We start from the raw sequence: 18464 nt of genomic DNA on the forward strand, positions 1-18464 counted from the left end.
TCCTTCAGTTGATTGACTAGTTTTTTCATACGATGTTGATGTGGAAATAGTTGCTTGGGCATTTTGTTGGTGTGGCACCGAACGGAGATGTTGACATGGGGAGTAAGCACTCTTCATTCTCTAGCGGGTGACTTTTCAAATGATGCTACACATTAGCAGTGGTGCTACTTTTTGTAGCAAAGCTTAACATACTTGACATATTACAGTTGTCTGTTTAACATCTTCCCGCTTTAAGCCAAACTACCGCCAAACGATGGACCCTGTGCTGTTTTTCTTGGGAATTAAATATTCCTTCATTTGTTACCGGATTCGCACCTTCTTTCTCTTGTATTACCACTCACACAGCACCGCTAGCATCACAGCTAACGTTACCCATGCCGCTACCTCTCTGCTTCCGTGAGAGCGTATGACGTTGCACGCATGACAGTATGTGACGTATGTAAGAAGGTGCGCTTGTTTTTGGTCTCTGTGAGAAGAGCTTGTAGTGTAATGCCCACAGCTAAAACCAAATGCGTGAGAACGTATACTCGAATATCACGATATAGTCATTTTCTATATCGCACAGAGACAAACCCGCGATATATCGAGTATATTCGATATATCGCCCAGCCCTAGTTCACAGTGACTTTTGGTGTATTTACGAAACTGAAACAATGCAAAAAGAATTCCTTTGAAAGTTAATAATACTAACAGGGACACGAGTGAACGTGTTAGCATATTAGCTAATGCTAACTGGGATAGCTTCATTACATTATAATAACATGTACAAATATGCATGAAAACACTACAGACATCACACATGGAATGATTTGATAAGTATGAATAGTTTTAGTTATGTTGTAAAACTTACAAACGTTGCTTGGAGTGATGAATGAGGAATCCATACGTGTAGAAACAATATAGACGGCTAGTAGACGATATGGCACTTGTACTTCCAGATGAAAGCTTAGCCTAAACAGAGGGCACCAGCAGTGAGCAAACTTGTCAAAAAAATGGTGCCATAGCACAAACAATACCACACACGTTTAGTGTCTTTGCCTGTTTTTTGTTTTTTTTACTATTTGCATTATGGCCGTCAGCGAAACAAAATCCATAAATTAGCCACACCGTTATATAAGCCGCGTGGTCCAAAGCGTAGGAAAAAAGTGAATTGATGATACTTGTTAAATAAAACCTCTGCTTTGTTTTTAATGAATATTCAGGCCTACAATACTACTGTATTTTAATGTTGTCAATTTGGTGGTACTTGGTGAAAAAAGTTTGGGAACCATTGGAGTAGTAGATAGATACAGTAATAATTAGTGTTTAGTTATTGTTCACTATTGACTTTGTATCGACTTGCATGTAAAAAAAGAGAATTAATGAACTAGTCTAAATATTTGGTTACCGTAATAATGTTAAACTGTCAACATCTATTAATTAAATATTCAAACACAGTGTTACTGTGTGTAATAAATTGAAACATTTACAATTAATACATGTGATTGGTATCGGGCCAGTCATGGATAAGAAAAAATGTCATTTTTCTAGATCTGGGGTTGAGAGCACTTAGCTTCAGTAGGTGTTGGCTCAGTTGATTAAAAACCACAGTCAGAAAAAGGACCCTTGTACCTCTTTATGGCGAGGAGAGATTACAGTAACACTGAGATTTTGTTTGTTTATTAGTCATGCAAAGTTAAGTCATGTTGGGTGGTTACAGAACAACCTTTTACTGTCCCTCACATGCTTATCTTACAGTATCTGTCCACGACACATGCATACTTCCTTGTGTATTCAGGGAGAGCTTGCACACATTGCTGGTAGCTATAAGGAACTATATGTCTGTTTTTTTTGTTTGTTTTTTTTCACAAAGTTGTGACAACCAATATAATTGAGTCCGGTTGGAGATTAATTAAAATTTTTGTGTACACATCTGCAGATAAAGCTCAATAAATTTGTTTTAGTTTTAGTTCACATTGGCACTAAAGTGAATGATGAGCTAAGGACAACAAAAGACAACAAGCAGAAGAACCAACAATAGAAGGTAAGCTTTTTTCCCCCCCTCCTACTCCACTAATTGCTTGTGTCGCTGTAATAAATATATTACGATTTCATTCCACAGCTAAATTCCTTTTACCACTGGATGCATGGTCTTCATATATACTGTATGTCCACGGCCAGACAAGACTAGACACGCATGATGGAGGACATTAAAAGCAGAGAAAAAAACAGAGAGGAGCGACACAAGTAAGAAATAACATGGAGTCCCCATGTTTAATTGCTTTAATGAGCTGACAAACCAACATATTTCATTTATACACATGTTCAGCAATTTTGGGGATGGGATCCTTCAAGTTTAATTAAAAAAATAGATTAAATTCATACAAATGGAGGAAGAAAATTGGTCGAGCTGACATTTTCCTCTTGGCAGCAGAAATCCATCTTTTTCTCATGGGCTTGATTCTTGTTACCTGCTGGTCTCTGAAAGGCTTTTCGTCGTACAATTTATTAAACAAATTGGCTGCATGGATGGAGAAGGAATATCTTTTTCAAATCTGCTTTTTGTGTACAGTCATCTGTCATTTACAGTTGCACTGGACATTATTCAACAACCCATTGTAAATTACATCTGTTGTCAAAATGTACAATATATCCAAAAGAAAAATAGAGTCTGTAATATTGTAATATTAATATCTTGAGCTTTGTTAATTATTTAGTTTTGTTGTTTTAATAAAACCTTAACAGAATTTAAATTGAGGGCAGAATAATTTTGAGTGCATCTATCCTATACTATATACTATCAAATACCAACATCATTTATTATTAAGTTAGAAATTCTAAATTATGAAATATTCTTTTATCATTTTACATTTAATTTAAAAAAATTGTAATAATATAAATACCTATGTTTTTCTTAATCAATCCTTCCATGATTTTGCAGGCTTTTTTTGTGATTTTTGCGGTCTTAAAAACCCTGAATTTGAGGCAGCTTTTTCCAAAAGTTACAGCATTTTGAGACTGTTTTTTTTGTTTTGTTTTTTTAAATATCATTAAATCAACATGTGGTTTTTTTTTTTGTATTTGCTATTAATTTTATATGTGTTTCTTGTAACCTTAACAAAAAAAAGGACAGCATTGCAGGAAAAAAGTGGAAAGCACATACTGTATTGATGTTTTACTCATTTTGTACCATGCAGACTTTAAAGTAGACACTAGTCAAATTAATTTACTGTTTTAATTAATTATAGCTAATAATCATATTAAATCATTTGATTACTTGCTTCTTTCTGTAATTATAAGTAATGCAATTTGCAGACAGCTCTGTCGTCTATAAATTGCAGGCATTCTCCATATTTATTTTACACTTGAAATGTGTTTATCTATCATTAAGCCCCATTTCAGAACTTTCAGTTTTGGTTGGTTTTGGCGGCACCAGTGGACCAAAGCGGCAGTGTTTTGCCTGAAGGAAGACCATAGCATAGCGATGTAAATCGTCAGAAACTACTGTCACATACAAACAAACTGACACAATAATACCTCAATGATTCAGTATGACTTATCTTTCCAAAGTAGGAATCTACATATTTTACTCAAACTTTATATTTGCGGTTTGCAGTCATTACATTGTTTTTTCTTCATACAATACTTTTGACTTTGTTGCGTGGCTGGTCGTGTAAGTGTGAAACTGCAAACCTCAAGCTAGTGGCTATTTATTGCTATCACGCAAATTTCAGATTGCTAACACTAGCATTATCATTTTGATTTGAGCATCAAAAATCACTTAGCAGGCAGAATCCCTCTTTGTTATTAAGCTCACGCCATTTTTTTTGATTGATTGAAACTTTTATTAGTAGATTGCACAGTGAAGTACATATTCTGTACAATTGACCACTAAATGGTAACACCCGAATAAGTTTTTCAACTTGTTTAAGTCGGGGTCCACTTAAATTGATTCATGATACAGATATATACAATCATCATAATATAGTCATCACACAAGATAATCATCACAGGGGGGTTAAGTTTGGTTGGTATCAACACTTCAGTCATCAGCAATTGCATCATCAGAGAAATTGACATTGGAACAGTGTAGGTCTGACTTGGTACATATGTACAGCAAGTATTGGACACAGAGAGAGAGATCAGAAATTATAAGAAAAAGTGACTACATTTGATTATTTACAATCCGAAGAGGTATGATGAGGAAGGGAGGGTGTTAGTTTAGGGTTGAAGTTGCCTGGAGGTGTTCTTTTAGTGCGGTTTTGAAGGAGGATATAGATGTCCTTTCTTTTACACCTGTTGGGAGTGCATTCCACATTGATGTGGCATAGAAGGAGAATGAGTTAAGACCTTTGTTAGATCGGAATCTGGGTTTAACGTGGTTAGTGGAGCTCCCCCTGGTGTTGTGGTTATGGCGGTCATTTACGTTAAGGAAGTAGTTTGACATGCACTTCGGTATCAGGGAGGTGTAGCGGATTTTATAGACAAGGCTCAGTGCAAGTTGTTTTACTCTGTCCTCCACCCTGAGCCAGCCTGCTTTGGAGAAGTGGGTAGGAGTGAGGTGTGATCTGGGGTGGAGGTCTAGAAGTAATCTGACTAGCTTGTTCTGGGATGTTTGGAGTCTAGATTTGAGGGTTTTGGAGGTGCTAGGGTACCAGGAGGTGAAAGCCTAGGCAATGTTGATCCATGACTGTCCTTTTATGTGGGTAGGCTCCCTTTATCTTTTTTTTTTTTTTGTCTCCTCGGGCAAAACTTTCCGTTTCTTCAGTTGTTTTGTAGCGTCTACCATGCTGCGTTCCATTTACCTACCTACTCAGTGGCCTTGTGGTTAGAGTGTCCGCCCTGAGATCGGTAGGTGGTGCATTCAAACCCCGGCCGAGTCATACCAAAGACTATAAAAATGGGACCCATTACCTCCCTGCTTGGCACTCCGCATCAAGGGTTGGAATTGGGGGTTAAATCACCAAAATGATTCCCGGGCGCAGCCACCTCTGCTGCTCACTGCTCCCCTCACGTCCCAGGCTCCCAGGGGGTGAACAAGGGTGATGGGTCAAATGCAGAGGACAAATTTCAGCACACCTAGTGTGTGTGTGACAATCATTTGGACTTTAACTTTAACTTAACTGCGTTCCATTTACCTTGGAAGTTGGAAGTCGGAGCTGGGAATGGTGTCACAGCCGAGTTAAGAGCGTTCCAGTTGCGATGTCTGAAATCAAGATTGCCACATCCACGAAAGTTATTTTTGCACTTGCTTTGTCTGAATACAAACAACTTATGGGAAAATATGCACTCGTACAACGTAAGTACCACATGAATTAAATGTAGTTTACACTTCAGTGATGTGACCATATGTAAACGTACAACAATACATTGTTTATGGCTGATTCACTGTGACAAAAGCTTATCAGAAGTGCAAATAACGAATATTACAGAAGCGAATATCGTTGTTTACATCCATAGCAGCCATCTTGGAAACAAGCTCGGGGTAGGTGAGAATGCTCTGACTTTCTGAGTCGGAAATCCGACCAAGAGGGAAGTTCCAGTTGAAATTCAAAAAGGAAATGGAACGTTTGCACGTCGGTGTTCGCATAGACTTCCTTCTTATTAACGAATGGGGTGGAGTGACGTATGCCATAAGGCAAGTCAGCACATTTGTAGTTTTTTGTGTAGCAGGGTTCCTGCCACCCTTCTTAATGTGGCTAGGTCCTAAAAGCGATACAGACCCACTCAGACCATTATAGAGGTGCCATTCAACTAGTTGTAAGTCCATGTATCATCCCAAAAGGTATGAAAATATTTTATGAAGGTTGTAAAGTTGTCCCGGGATGCAGACAGATAACTCTGGACAAAGCGTGAAGGTAGGAGATGATTTATTTTCCATAAATCATACATAGTCAATGCAAACAGGAAACAAACAAAAGAAACGCGTGCCGATCGCACGGGAGGCTAAGGGAAAAAACTTAGCACAGGAATCAGCCAGGAAACAAGACATGAACCTACGTGAATGTTACATATAGCAAACAACGAATTCAGACAGAGTGTGGCGAGCAACAGGAATAAATAGCTCTCTGATTAGTGCCCGGCAGCAGGTGAACGTGCCGAACACTAACCAGAGGCAGGTGAAACCAATCAGTACCCATGGTGACCAAAACAAACCCAGGAGTGCACAAAACAGGAACTGAGAGAGTCCAAAAAGAACAGAACATGACTAAACAAAACATGATCCGGGTCACGGGTCATGACAGTATACCCCCACTAAGGACAAATTTCAGATGTCCCCAGAACACCACAAAAAAAACAAGTTCAAGAGCCACGGGAGGGCGGAGGGAGGACTTGGTGGTGGGTCGCCAGGCCAAGTGTCCCCGAATCCACCGAGGACAAGTCAAGTGGCGGCGGCGAGTGGAACGCCGCTACAGCAGGAGAGGCGGGCAACCACGGAATGGCCACATTCACATCCGTGGCCGTTGAGAAGGTGGACGCGAGTAACGCCAGTACTTCAGCAGCCTTTGAGTTCTACGCCCAAGTCACGGGCGTCGCTGCTGTCTGCGCCGATGAGTCCATTAATTGGCCACTGAGGGCAATGGAGCAGGAGCAGTTAATGCTAGCCAAAACTAACAGAACATGGCTAAACAAAACTTGATCCGGGTCACAGCTCATGACAAAAGTTACCTAGTGCGGCTTTAAACATTCATTTATGTTACTACACATTCATCCCCACCCTTTAGGAGCATTTGTGAACTGTTGAGAGCAATTTATTATGGTCATTTGTGTCAGTAAATGAGAGATCATTATCACACTTCAACATCTCTGGCATTGCAAATGACAATCTCTTCTTCGTTGCCTTACTGAGATAAATAATGGTTAAATAAATATATAAGTACGTGTAAACTAGGAAGTCAGGACACTAGTGTGTTGCTAAATGTTTATATACATTATATATACAATGTATATATTATATACACAGAAGGCTCAGCGCCATAGACAGAATGAGAAGTACTGTAAGTCCAAAGTACGCGGAAGGTCAACAATTATTTGAGCAATAAAAGTTTATATATTTTTACACGTTGTTGTTCCTGCTTGGTCTACACAAGATATGAAAATATGTTTTGAGTAGACAATAGACGTACGTATCATATGGAAGGGAGCACTTAAAACAAGGAAACAGAACATAAAAATTATAGCCAACATGAAAGCCGAGAAACCACAGTGCTTATTGGTAAATTCATTAAACTATATGAAACTTTTTTTTTTTTTTTTTTAAAGATAAGTGACACACAATTCACATTATTCCTATCAGGTGTGTCAAACTTATTTTCATTGTTCACTGATTAAAAAAAATGGCTTAAACTACTTTTGTACTTTAGTATGTGCAACATTCATTTTGCAAGTACAGTCAACTTACTTTTGCAGGTGATGTCAACGTAATACCATTGAGTTGACTTTATTTGCAAAAGTAAGTTGACTGTACTTGCAAAATGAATGTTGCATATGCAAAGACTACTATTGTTTGATCTACAGGATAAAATGATGCAAAAAGTTGCCTTACTTTTTTTTAAGTCGATCAAGCACTTTATTTTTATCAGTGTGGGATAGTAGCCAAGTGATTCTACGAATTAGTAAAGTAACACCAAATTAGTAACTGTGCAAAAGTAGATGCTAAAACGGTGAACCTAGGCAGTTTTACAGATGTTTTAACACAGATATGTCCAGGGGGAATTTGACCTTTTTCCAGGTACCAGACTGCATACTTGCCAACCCTCCCGGATTTTCCGGGAGACTCCCGAAATTCAGCGCCTCTCCCGAAAACTTCCCGGGACAAATTTTCTCCCCAAAATCTCCCGAAATTCAGGCGGACCTGAGTGAGGACAGCCTGTTTTCACGTCCGCTTTCCCACAATATAAACAGCGTGCCTGCCCAATCACGTTATAACTGTAGAATGATCGAGGGCGAGTTCTTGGTTTCTTATGTGGGTTTATTGTTAGGCAGTTTCATTAACGTCCTCCCAGCGCGGTAACAACACACAACAGCAGTCACGTTTTTGTCTACCGTAAAGCAGTTCGTCTGCTGTAAACAGCAATGTTGTGACACTCTTAAACAGGACAATACTGCCATCTACTGTACATGCATATGTGACAATAACATCTAGGGTTTTTAGAGAATGCAGTGCACAACTGCGCACACAACAAGGAGACAAAGCAGAAGAACATGGAAGATACAGCCATGCGACGACGAGAAAGATGAAGAAATACGCTTGTAAGTTTCAAGCCGCAGCTGAGATTGGACCTGGATAGCCTCCGGGAAGAAGTAGTGGACTACCAAGTGCTTGGCAGTGAAGATCTTCCTCAGGAAGCAAAGATTGACCGGTTTTGGGCCATGCTAGGGAGAGATGGAAGATTCCAGACTCTAGTGCATTTGATGAAAGCACTTTTGTGCGTGCCACACAGCAATGCATCATCAGAGATGGTGTTCAGCATGGTTAGAAAAACAGTGACAGAGAATAGAACAAGGATGGACCATTCAACCCTTAACTCAACAATGAGTAGATGAGTGTTATGTGTGTGTATATGTGTAAATAAATGAACACTGAAATTCAAGTATTTATTTTATTTATTTATTTATATATTTATATATATATATATATATATATATATATATATATATATATATATATATATATATATATATATATATATATATATATATATATATATAATACAATAAATATATATATATATATATATAGCTAGAATTCACTAAAAGTCAAGTATTTCTTATATATATACGTATATATGAAATATATACACTGAAATTCAAGTATTTATTTTATTTATATATATATATATATATATATATATATATATATATATATATATATATATATATATATATATATATATATATAGCTAGAATTCACTAAAAGTCAAGTATTTCTTATATATATATACGTATATATGAAATACTTGCCTTGGTGAATTCTAGCTGTAAATATACTCCTCCCCCCTTAGCCACGCCTCAACCACGCCCCCGCCCTCAGCCCCCAGCCCCCACCTCCCGAAATCAGAGGTCTCAAGGTTGGCAAGTATGCAGACTGGAAAACTAACTATATTACATTTCAGACCAACTAGCTAGCTAGCTAACTAGCAGTGTTTTTCGAGCTTGAATGTATTCTTTGTGTTTGGTTTGGGTGGCACTGCTTGGTAAAGGTATTTAGCTGAGGTTCTCCCCGTCATTTTGGTATGCTAGGCTACATGTTATGACTGGTGAAGGGGGCTTAGCGCCGCCTGCGGCTGTGCTCGATGCGTTTCAGCGGCTAACAAGCAGAGCTAACTGCCTACAGCCACCGCTGCGACCAAAAACCTCCACAACTCACACCCAGACACACATGGGTGTCTATTTACGGTCGACTTGCATCTTAAACCCCTTGCCAATGGCTAACCCCGCACAGGTGTGTTCTATATCCTGCCGTCCCTGCTTACTTCAAATTAGAGCCGCTTGCAAACATGAGCTTCACATTTGAACAACGGACTTTAGTGTTTAACCAACTACATCACTAACATTAACTTTATTCTTACCGTAAACGTCAGTCTCTAGTCTCACGTTCTGGAACTTCTCCCGCGCTCACCATCTCCTGATGGTTTAAACGAGTTTGCTACCCAGAATGCACCACACGGGGCGCAGTCGGAGGCTTGTAAACACCACAACGAGCAAATTGTTTGTTTTGTGCGTCTGCATAACAAGACTTGTTGAGACACTTACATAAAGTTTGTTAAGAAAAAAAAATCAAAATGACTTGTCTTTTGAACGAATTTAGACTAATTCACAACTTGATATATTTATGTTAAGAGACTAACTTTGTTTTTTTTTGTTCATATCACAGACTTAATGATGTTACAATTACATACTCCCAGATTTACTTTTTTCAGTGTTGGCTACATCCTAGTCACTTCATGATATTAGGTCCTTTACAGGATTTTGGGATGTTGCGATCATGCCAATTATGCACAGCCTCGCATTTGTCCAACCCCTGCAATTTCCCGGCACATTCTGGCCAACCATCGACATCTTTGGCAATCAAATTTGTCCCAGCAGCACCCGAACGCAACTGTCAGACCAATCAAATGTCTCCCTGTATAACTGGGGTCTGCAGCAAAATCAGGCATTTTAGGCCCCACACTTATGGAAAACTTGCTTTGTCAAACTCAAAGTAATAATCCCATATTTTGGTTGGGTAGAAAATGGATTGATGGATAGATGGAATTGAATTTGAAAAGTGTTTTAATGACAAAAAAAAGCTCTATCGAGCGTGTTGTATCAAATATTGAGTTGGAATTGGAATTGAATTATTATTCTATTTTTCTGTATTATTTTGTTGGACTGATTAATAAAAATAATAATAATAATGAGTCACGAAATGCATTGTAAGTATGCATAAAAAAAGAAGAAGATGAAATGCCTTTTTGACACACATTATTTCCCGGTTTTTGCGGGCCGCATCTTGCCAACCATGTCATTTTAGGGCCTTGAGTTTGACTCCTGTGATTTATAGCATCACAGTTTAATAACTTGTGGTTTTTGGATACCAGTGTAGATGGTATTGCTGTTTACATACATACATCCAAGTGTTGGATAACTAGCCAATCTTGTGCAACACTCACCTAAGTACTGACTTCAATAATAAGGGAGTGGAATACAAGGTAGCATGTGAAGTGTGCCTATGAAAGTTGAATCATTAATTGTATGTTGGAATGTCTAAAGTCAACACTTAAGTTTCCTTGTATGAAAAAGTATGTGAGTAGCTGTGAAGTAACACAATGCTTTAAAATGGAACTGCACCTATTTGTTTTCAATTTTGCCTATCATTTACAATCCTTATGAGAGACAACACATGTATTTATTTTTCATTCTAATTTGTAATGATCTGCTGGTTCTAGGGACCTCGCAATGCAGCTGATAGGAGTAATCCATTCTGCCTCTGAATATTAATAATAATAATGGATTCGATTTTATATAGCGCTTTTCTATTATTAGATACTCAAAGCGCTCACAGAGAAGTGAGAACCCATCATTCATTCACACCTGGTGGTGGTAAGCTACATTTGCAGCCACAGCTGCCCTGAGGTAGACAGATGGAAGCGAGGCTGCCAGCTTGCGCCTACGGCCCCTCCGACCACCACCTATCATTCATTCACCATTCATTCACCAGTGTGAGCGGCACCGGGGGCAAGGGTAAAGTGTCCTGCCCAAGGACATAACGGCAGCGATTTGGATGTCAAGAGGCGGAGAGCGAACCTGCAACCCTCAGGTTTCTGGCACGGCCGCGCTACCCACTACGCCATGCCGCCAATCACTCTAAAATGCATCGAAAAACCGCCAAGAATACTTAATTATGTTCCGTAACCTGCATAATAACCAAGCTGTAGCGACATAGTTATCGTAAGAGAGAACACTGAGGAACTGATTTTCCAGAGTTTTTCACAGAGACACTCACACTGCTATGGCACTAGCTAGAGCTGAGCTAGCTTCTACTTCAGCAGCTGGATCAATTTTGAGATTGTAATAGTTAATGTAAGATAATAATAATAATAATAATACATTTTATTTATAAGGCGCCTTCTGGGCACTCAAGGACACTGTACAAAATCACAACAATAAAATCAAATTGGATAAAAACTACAACAACAACAACAAAGAGAAAAGAAAAGATGATTACAATGAATAAGCAGTCAGGAATAGGTGTGTTTTGAGTCTTGATTTGAAGAGGGATATTGAATCTAAGTTGCGAAGGTCTGGTGGTAGAGAGTTCCAAAGATGTGGGGCAGAGCGGCTGAAAGCTCGGGCGCCCATGGTGGACAGTTTAAATAAAGGGACAGTGAGATGGATGGATGAAGAGGATCTTAGGGAACGTGGGCGTGGCGACATGGATCAGGTCAGAGAGATATGATGGAGAGAGGTTATGGATGGCTTTGAAAGTGAGGAGAATTATTTTAAAGTGGATGCGATGTTTGATGGGTAGCCAGTGGAGTTGCTGCAGAACAGGGGTGATGTGCTGGATTGAAGGGGTTCTGGTGATTATCCGGGCTGCAGAGTTCTGGAGAAGCTGAAGTTTGTGAAGTGACTTGTGAGAGAGACCAAAGAGGAGAGAGTTGCAGTAGTCCAGGCGAGAGGTGACCAGGCTATGGACTAGTATGGCAGCAGTATGAGGGGTAAGGGATGGGCGAAGACGATTAATGTTCCAAAGATGAAAGTAAGCAGACCGGGTAATGTTGTTTATGTGGGTTTTAAAAGGAGAGTGTGCTGTCGAGGATGACACCCAGACTCTTGACTTGGGAGGAGGGTGAGACAGAGGAATTGCAGAGAGTAATGGACAAGCTATTGGTTTTGGCGAGAATGGTTTTTGTACCTGTTGTGATTAGCTATACACGATAAGTATTATAGGCTAATCTTGATATTAACTGGACACTTAATTCTCAGTTTAGCCCGGGAGCTCTTTATTTATTTTACCTCTTGGTCGAACACCGGCATCTCCTCCACTTCCGGTTAGTGAAGTGCAATACATCCGGGTTACAGCAGTAAGGAACAGACTTTCACAATAAAGGTTTCAGCCGTAAACATTACATCTCCCTTCAACAAAAATAAGATGTGTATATGGGGATTATCAGTGGCATGCAAAAAAAACGGAGGCATTTAAACACAATTCTGAGCCACAATATTTGAGTCATAGTATACTGTAAATCTTTAGTAGTGCAAATAACATCGGTACACCATATAACATCAGTATACTCAAAAGTGCTGCAGTATTTAAGTGTGTTACTTCTGGAACAAAATTAACAGCAGTGAACATCTCACCATGTAATCTATTAATGCAGTGCAATGTTACAAATCAGGTTCTTTTTTTTTACTTTTTTTTTTTATTTTTTTTCAATCTTTTCTTTTTATTTTTTATTTTATTTTTTTAGGGCAGCGATCCGCCTACACCCTTTACAATCAATTATAAGTCGAGGACTTGCCTCGGCCTTATGACACGTCCATACCTTGTGCATTGGCAAGGCTCGGTGTGAGCAGGTTCACACACCGAACTGGTGTGATGATGTTGCGCACCTGGGTCCTCTGGTGTAGTGTTGGAGTCATCATCGCTGGCCTCTGGCTGCCTCTGTCTAGCAGGTGTCGTCGGTTGCGTCTGAATGACTGTCCATCACCGGTCTCGATGTGGTAGCTCCGTGGTGTCTCAGCTGGTCGGATGACTGTCGCTGGTTTCCACGTGCCATCGCCCTGCTGGAAACGGATGGGTGCTCCGGCGCGCAGCGTTGACAGCGGTCTGGTAGATCTGTTGTACTGTTGTTTCTGGTGCAGCTGGCAGTTCTCTCTCCTTGCACGTACAGTAGCCTCGGGGGTCACCTGAGGTCGGAGTTGTTGAGTTGTCGTGGGCAGGATGGAGCGCAGTCTGCGGCTCATCAGGATCTGGGCTGGGGATTTTAGTCCGTCAACTGGTGTGTTTCTATACTCCAGAAAGCAGAGATAGGGGTCTTTCTTGTCCTCTTTGGCCTTGGTGAGGATTCGCTTTGCAGTTTGAACAGTCTTTTCTGCCAAGCCATTGCTCTGCGGGTAATGCGGGCTCGAGGTGATGTGCTGGAAACCCCATGATTCTGCGAACTGCTAGAATTCACTTGAGTTGTAACATGGCCCATTATCACTGACAACTCGGCGGGCGATTCCTTGCCTCGAAAACACTGCCTTCATCTTGTGAATGACAGCGGCTGTGGTGATGTTATGCAGGCGCTCAATTTCAAAGTATCTGCTGAGGTAGTCACAGATGATGATGTAGTTCTCAGAGTTCCATGTGAATAGATCTGTTGCTACAGTCTCCCATGGGGTCTCTGGAATGTCATGTGAGAGCATGGGTTCTTTGGTGTTGGCACTACGATGTGTTTGGCATATGTCACATCTTTGGACTGTTTCCTCAATCTGTTGACCCATGCCAGGCCAAAACATTATGTCTCTTGCCCTGTTTGCTCTTCTCAACTCCTAAATGTCCTGTGTGGATGCATTTTAGCATGTGTGGTCTGAGCTTGTATGGAATTATTATTTTCTCACCCTTTAGGAGGATCCCGTCGGCTTCTGTGATCTCGTCACGGTGGTTCCAGTAATCGCTGACGAGTGGGTGACATCGTTTTCGTGTCTACGGCCAGCCTGACCGGATGACTTGCTTTAGCTTGGAGAGCTGCTCGTCCTGAGCTGTCTCCATTTTGATGTTGTCCAGCCTGTCAGTACTCACCGGGGCTGTGCTAATGACAGTATGCACTTGTGTCTCCATAGCCTCAGATAGAGACTCGTCCTCTTCATCCATGGATTTTCTCGACAGTGTGTCGGCTACAGGGATCTCTTTGCCTGGTCTGTGGGTGAGAGTTATGCTGTATTTTTGCAATGCAAGCATCATGCGCTGTAAACGCGGTGGAGCAAGGGCTAGGGGTTTTCGGAGAATGGTCTCTAGCGGTTTGTGGTCTGATTCCACAGTTATATTTCGCCCATAGAGGTACTCATGGAACCTCTTACACCCATACAGGACTGCATACAGCTCCTTCTCGATTTGGGCATAATTTTGCTCTGTGCTGGTGAGCAGCTTGGATGCATATGCTACAGGTCTTCCTTCCTGCATGATGGTTGCACCCAGGCCGTTTTTTGACGCGTCCACTTGCAGTGTCACTTCTTTTTCAGGATCAAAGTAAGCCAACACTGGCCCTGGCTCCGCTGTGATGATCTCTTTCATCTTCTGAAACGCATTATGATGAATAGTGCCCCATATGAACTCCGTGTCCTGTCTTAGCAGTAGTCTGAGTGGTGCACACACCTCAGCTAGGTTGGGTGCAAATCTCGCTAGGTACCGTAGTTGACCATGCCTAGCACGGTTTCGAGCTCTGCCTCATTTGTTGGTGGTGGCATGTCTCTGATGGCTCTCACCTTAAGTGGGTCTGGTTTCAAACCGTTGGCTGTGAGCTTATGGCCAAAGTAGCTCACCTCAGAAACACAAATGCGGCATTTATCTGGATTCAGGCGTATTCCTCTCTCTCTGGTGCGGTCGAGCATGGCCCGGAGATTGCTGTTGTGTTCCTGCTTTGTTTTTCCAAACACGACGATGTCGTCAACGATGCCAGCTACTTCTCTCAGGCCTTCGTATGTCTCATCCACCCTCCTCTGGAACTCGTCCTGGGCAGACACGATGCCGAAGGGCAGCCTGAGGAAACGGTATCTTCCGAAAGTAGTGTTAAATGTAGTGAGCAGTGAGGATTCCTCACTTAACTTGATTGCCCAATACCCTGATCTTGCGTCTAGGATGCTGAAATACTTTGCCCCTGCTAACTTGGATGTCACGTCCTCCAGTGTGGGTAGGGGGTAATATGGCCTCATTATTGCCTTGTTTAGGGGTCTTGGGTCTAGGCACACTCTGAGTTTGCGTGTCTTGGGCTTTTCGCACACTACTAGGGCATTAACCCACTGGGTGGGCTCTGTCACCTTGCATATTATTCTGTCCCTTTCCATGTTGTCTAGCTCTATTTTTAGACGGTCTTTAAGAGCAAATGGTACCCTTCGTGGTGGGCAGACAACTGGTGCTACTTTGGGGTCTATTCTGAAATTGCATTCACCTGGGAATGTGCCGATGCCTTTAAAAACATCTGAGTACTCACTTAGGATGTGGTCTGACTGGGCGCTGTTCACTTCGTCACTGTCGACTGCGTACACTACTTTGATGAGTCCCAGGGCCTTGCAGGCTTTGTAGCCTAGGATGGGTGGGCCTTTACAGTTCACTATGTAGAACTTTTCTGTGGTTGACTTAGCTTTGTATGTACTTGCTATTTTGCAGTAGCCGTTCACTTCCAACGCATGTCCGCCGTAGCCTGTTAACTTACGGTCAGCAGTCATTAATTGTGTACTGGGCATTAGTGCATTAAAGTCTTTGGCTGGTATCACACTTGCTTGTGCCCCAGTGTCTAGCTTAAAAGTCAATTTTCTGTTCTGTGGCCCCAATCCAATGGCTGCATATGCACTTTCCTCATCTTCTTTCTCTGTAGTAACAGTGTCCACAAATAGCTCTGAGCTATCATCTTCATTATCTTCACCAACTGTGTGGATTTTTCTGTGCACTGTTCTACCTGGGGTGTGGGACTTAGTTTTGCACACTTTTGCATAGTGATTGAATTTTCGACACTTTAAACATTGTTTACCTTTTGCTGGGCACTCTGTTGATTTATTGTGGTGTCCTCCACACTTGCTGCAGGCATATTCATGCACTTTTGGGCTGTCATGGTGCTTGCTAGCTCCCTTTATGAAATTTGGCCTTCCAGGTTTGCGGTGGATTGCGTGTACTTCGTGGCTACAGTTAGCCATAGCCTTTAGCTGCACTTGTGATAGCTCATGGGAGCGGGCTATATCGATCGTTTTTTCGAGCGTGAGCTCCGGCCCCTGGCTGAGTAATTTTTCACGCACTCTGGGTGAGTTGGTAGCGAAAATTATACGGTCCCTGACCATCTCATCACTGTTTGTGTAGTTACAGTCTTTAACTAGTAGCTTGAGATCTGTCACAAAGTGCTCAAATGACTCACAGTTAGTTTCCTTGCGTCTTCTCCTGGAATTTATATCTTGCAAATATAGGATTTGCTTTCGGGGTGAGGTATTCTGAGAATCTGTCGTAGTATGTTTTTAGCAACTTAGCTTCATTTTCAGTCAGTGTCCACGTGTTGCTGATGTCCCGTCCTTTGTTGCCGATCCACAGCAGAAGAAAGCTGCATTTTTACTCTTCTGCTCTCTGCTTGAGCGGTCCTGTGAACATGAGTTGTGCATGTTGCTTGAATCTCCGCCACGCATCTGGTAGATTAGATGAATCCCAGTCCATCTTCGGGGTAGGTACGCCAAACGCTTCCATTGTTGACTTCTTCCCCGCCTTTTTTTTTTTTTTTTCTCGACGAGTTTACTTTTTTCTCGCGGGTCCGTCGTCTTATTACTTTCACTCTGACACCATGTTGTGATTAGCTATACACGATAAGTATTATAGGCTAATCTTGATATTAACTGGACACTTAATTCTCAGTTTAGCCCGGGAGCTCTTTATTTATTTTACCTCTTGGTCGAACACCGGCATCTCCTCCACTTCCGGTTAGTGAAGTGCAATACATCCGGGTTACAGCAGTAAGGAACAGACTTTCACAATAAAGGTTTCAGCCGTAAACATTACAGTACCGACAAGTAAGATTTCGGTTTTATTACTATTGAGTTGAAGGAAAATGGATGAGAACCACTGCTTGAGTTCACTGAGGCAGTCTGTAAGGGAGGAAGCTGGGAGAGAGGAAGTTGGTTTGGTGGAGATGTAGAGCTGGGTGTCATCCGCATAACAGATTGAGATAGATTATTAATCATGCCTGGCATGTGTATTATACAAGGTTGTGGTTGTTTGCTGAAAAGTTAGTCAACTTCCAGATTCCATGTGTTACCACCAAGAAAAACTCCGGACTGGCTGAAGCAATGGATACTCAACTGGCTCTCGACTTGAAATCGGTGACTTCGCTCGAAAGACTAAGCAAGATAAAAGTTTGTTCTCAACATTCTTTACCTGAGGAATATTCTGAATCCACCAGCTCTACTCTGAGTACAAGTATTTTGCTGAAAGACTCAGCCATCCCATCAGTCAGCTATACCGAGAGCGTAGATTGTAAGTAAGTGTTTGTTGTTGTCCAATAAAAGCTTGGCACTAAGGCTAGTTGTTTTGTTTGTACACAGCTCGCTCGACAATGTGTGTAGTTGTACTAACAAACGGGATGATCAATATTATAGTGACTTACTTGATGGACAGTTGTCCATTTGGGCGAGCTGGCCGGGGACAATTCAGGTGATTTTGGTTAGGTGGGAAAAAGTTTCTACCACTGGAGGGTTTGTTAACACAAACAGTTCGTCTTTCTTTGTGATGCAAATTCCTTGAGCAATGTCCTCCTCGCCAGATACATGAAGCCATTCTATTGACAATAACATTTTGTGCCACTCAGTGCAGCAGAAGCACTCTATTTCAGTCAGCATAGCTTGGCAAAGTCCACATTTGCAACACCAAGTCATGTCGGTCCTGACTCTCTCGGCTCCCGTCTTCTCTGTTTGTTGACGGAAGAAGGAAGTACGTCGTATGAGCATTGAAATCAATGTGCCCAGGAAAGAAGTTCCGGTAATGCTTAAAATGACCAAAGTGCGAAAATCCATCCATCCATTTTCTACCGCTAGCTGGAGCCTATCTCAGCTACATTCGGGCGAAAGGCGCGGTACATTCTGGAAAATATTGTCCAGATTACATATAGTTATTAATGTGTCTGGTACCAGGCAATATATTTTAAATACTTACAATAGTAACGGTTGAAAAATGTGGGCTGGGAAAACCTTCCAGGAAGAGGTGAAAAGAGGGTTTTGGAAAACTGGGAATTTTGGGAACTCCTGGCATTTTTTTTTACTTGGAA

The 18464-nt window shown here is 41.4% G+C and overlaps 1 protein-coding gene across 1 annotated transcript in view; it reads left to right on the forward strand.

The window, feature by feature from the left end:
* Positions 1-1818: 1818 nt before the first annotated feature.
* Positions 1819-18464, forward strand: part of chs1 (chitin synthase 1) — a 49692-nt gene continuing 33046 nt past the window's right edge. Inside the window, exons 1-2 of the mRNA XM_061964251.1 lie at positions 1819-2023; positions 2102-2226. Coding sequence (XP_061820235.1) covers positions 2177-2226 — 50 coding nt within the window. The 5' untranslated portion in view covers positions 1819-2023; positions 2102-2176. The remainder of the gene's footprint in view (positions 2024-2101; positions 2227-18464) is intronic.

The sequence above is a fragment of the Nerophis lumbriciformis genome, linkage group LG06 (assembly GCF_033978685.3).
Source record: "Nerophis lumbriciformis linkage group LG06, RoL_Nlum_v2.1, whole genome shotgun sequence".
Classification (NCBI taxonomy): domain Eukaryota; kingdom Metazoa; phylum Chordata; class Actinopteri; order Syngnathiformes; family Syngnathidae; genus Nerophis; species Nerophis lumbriciformis.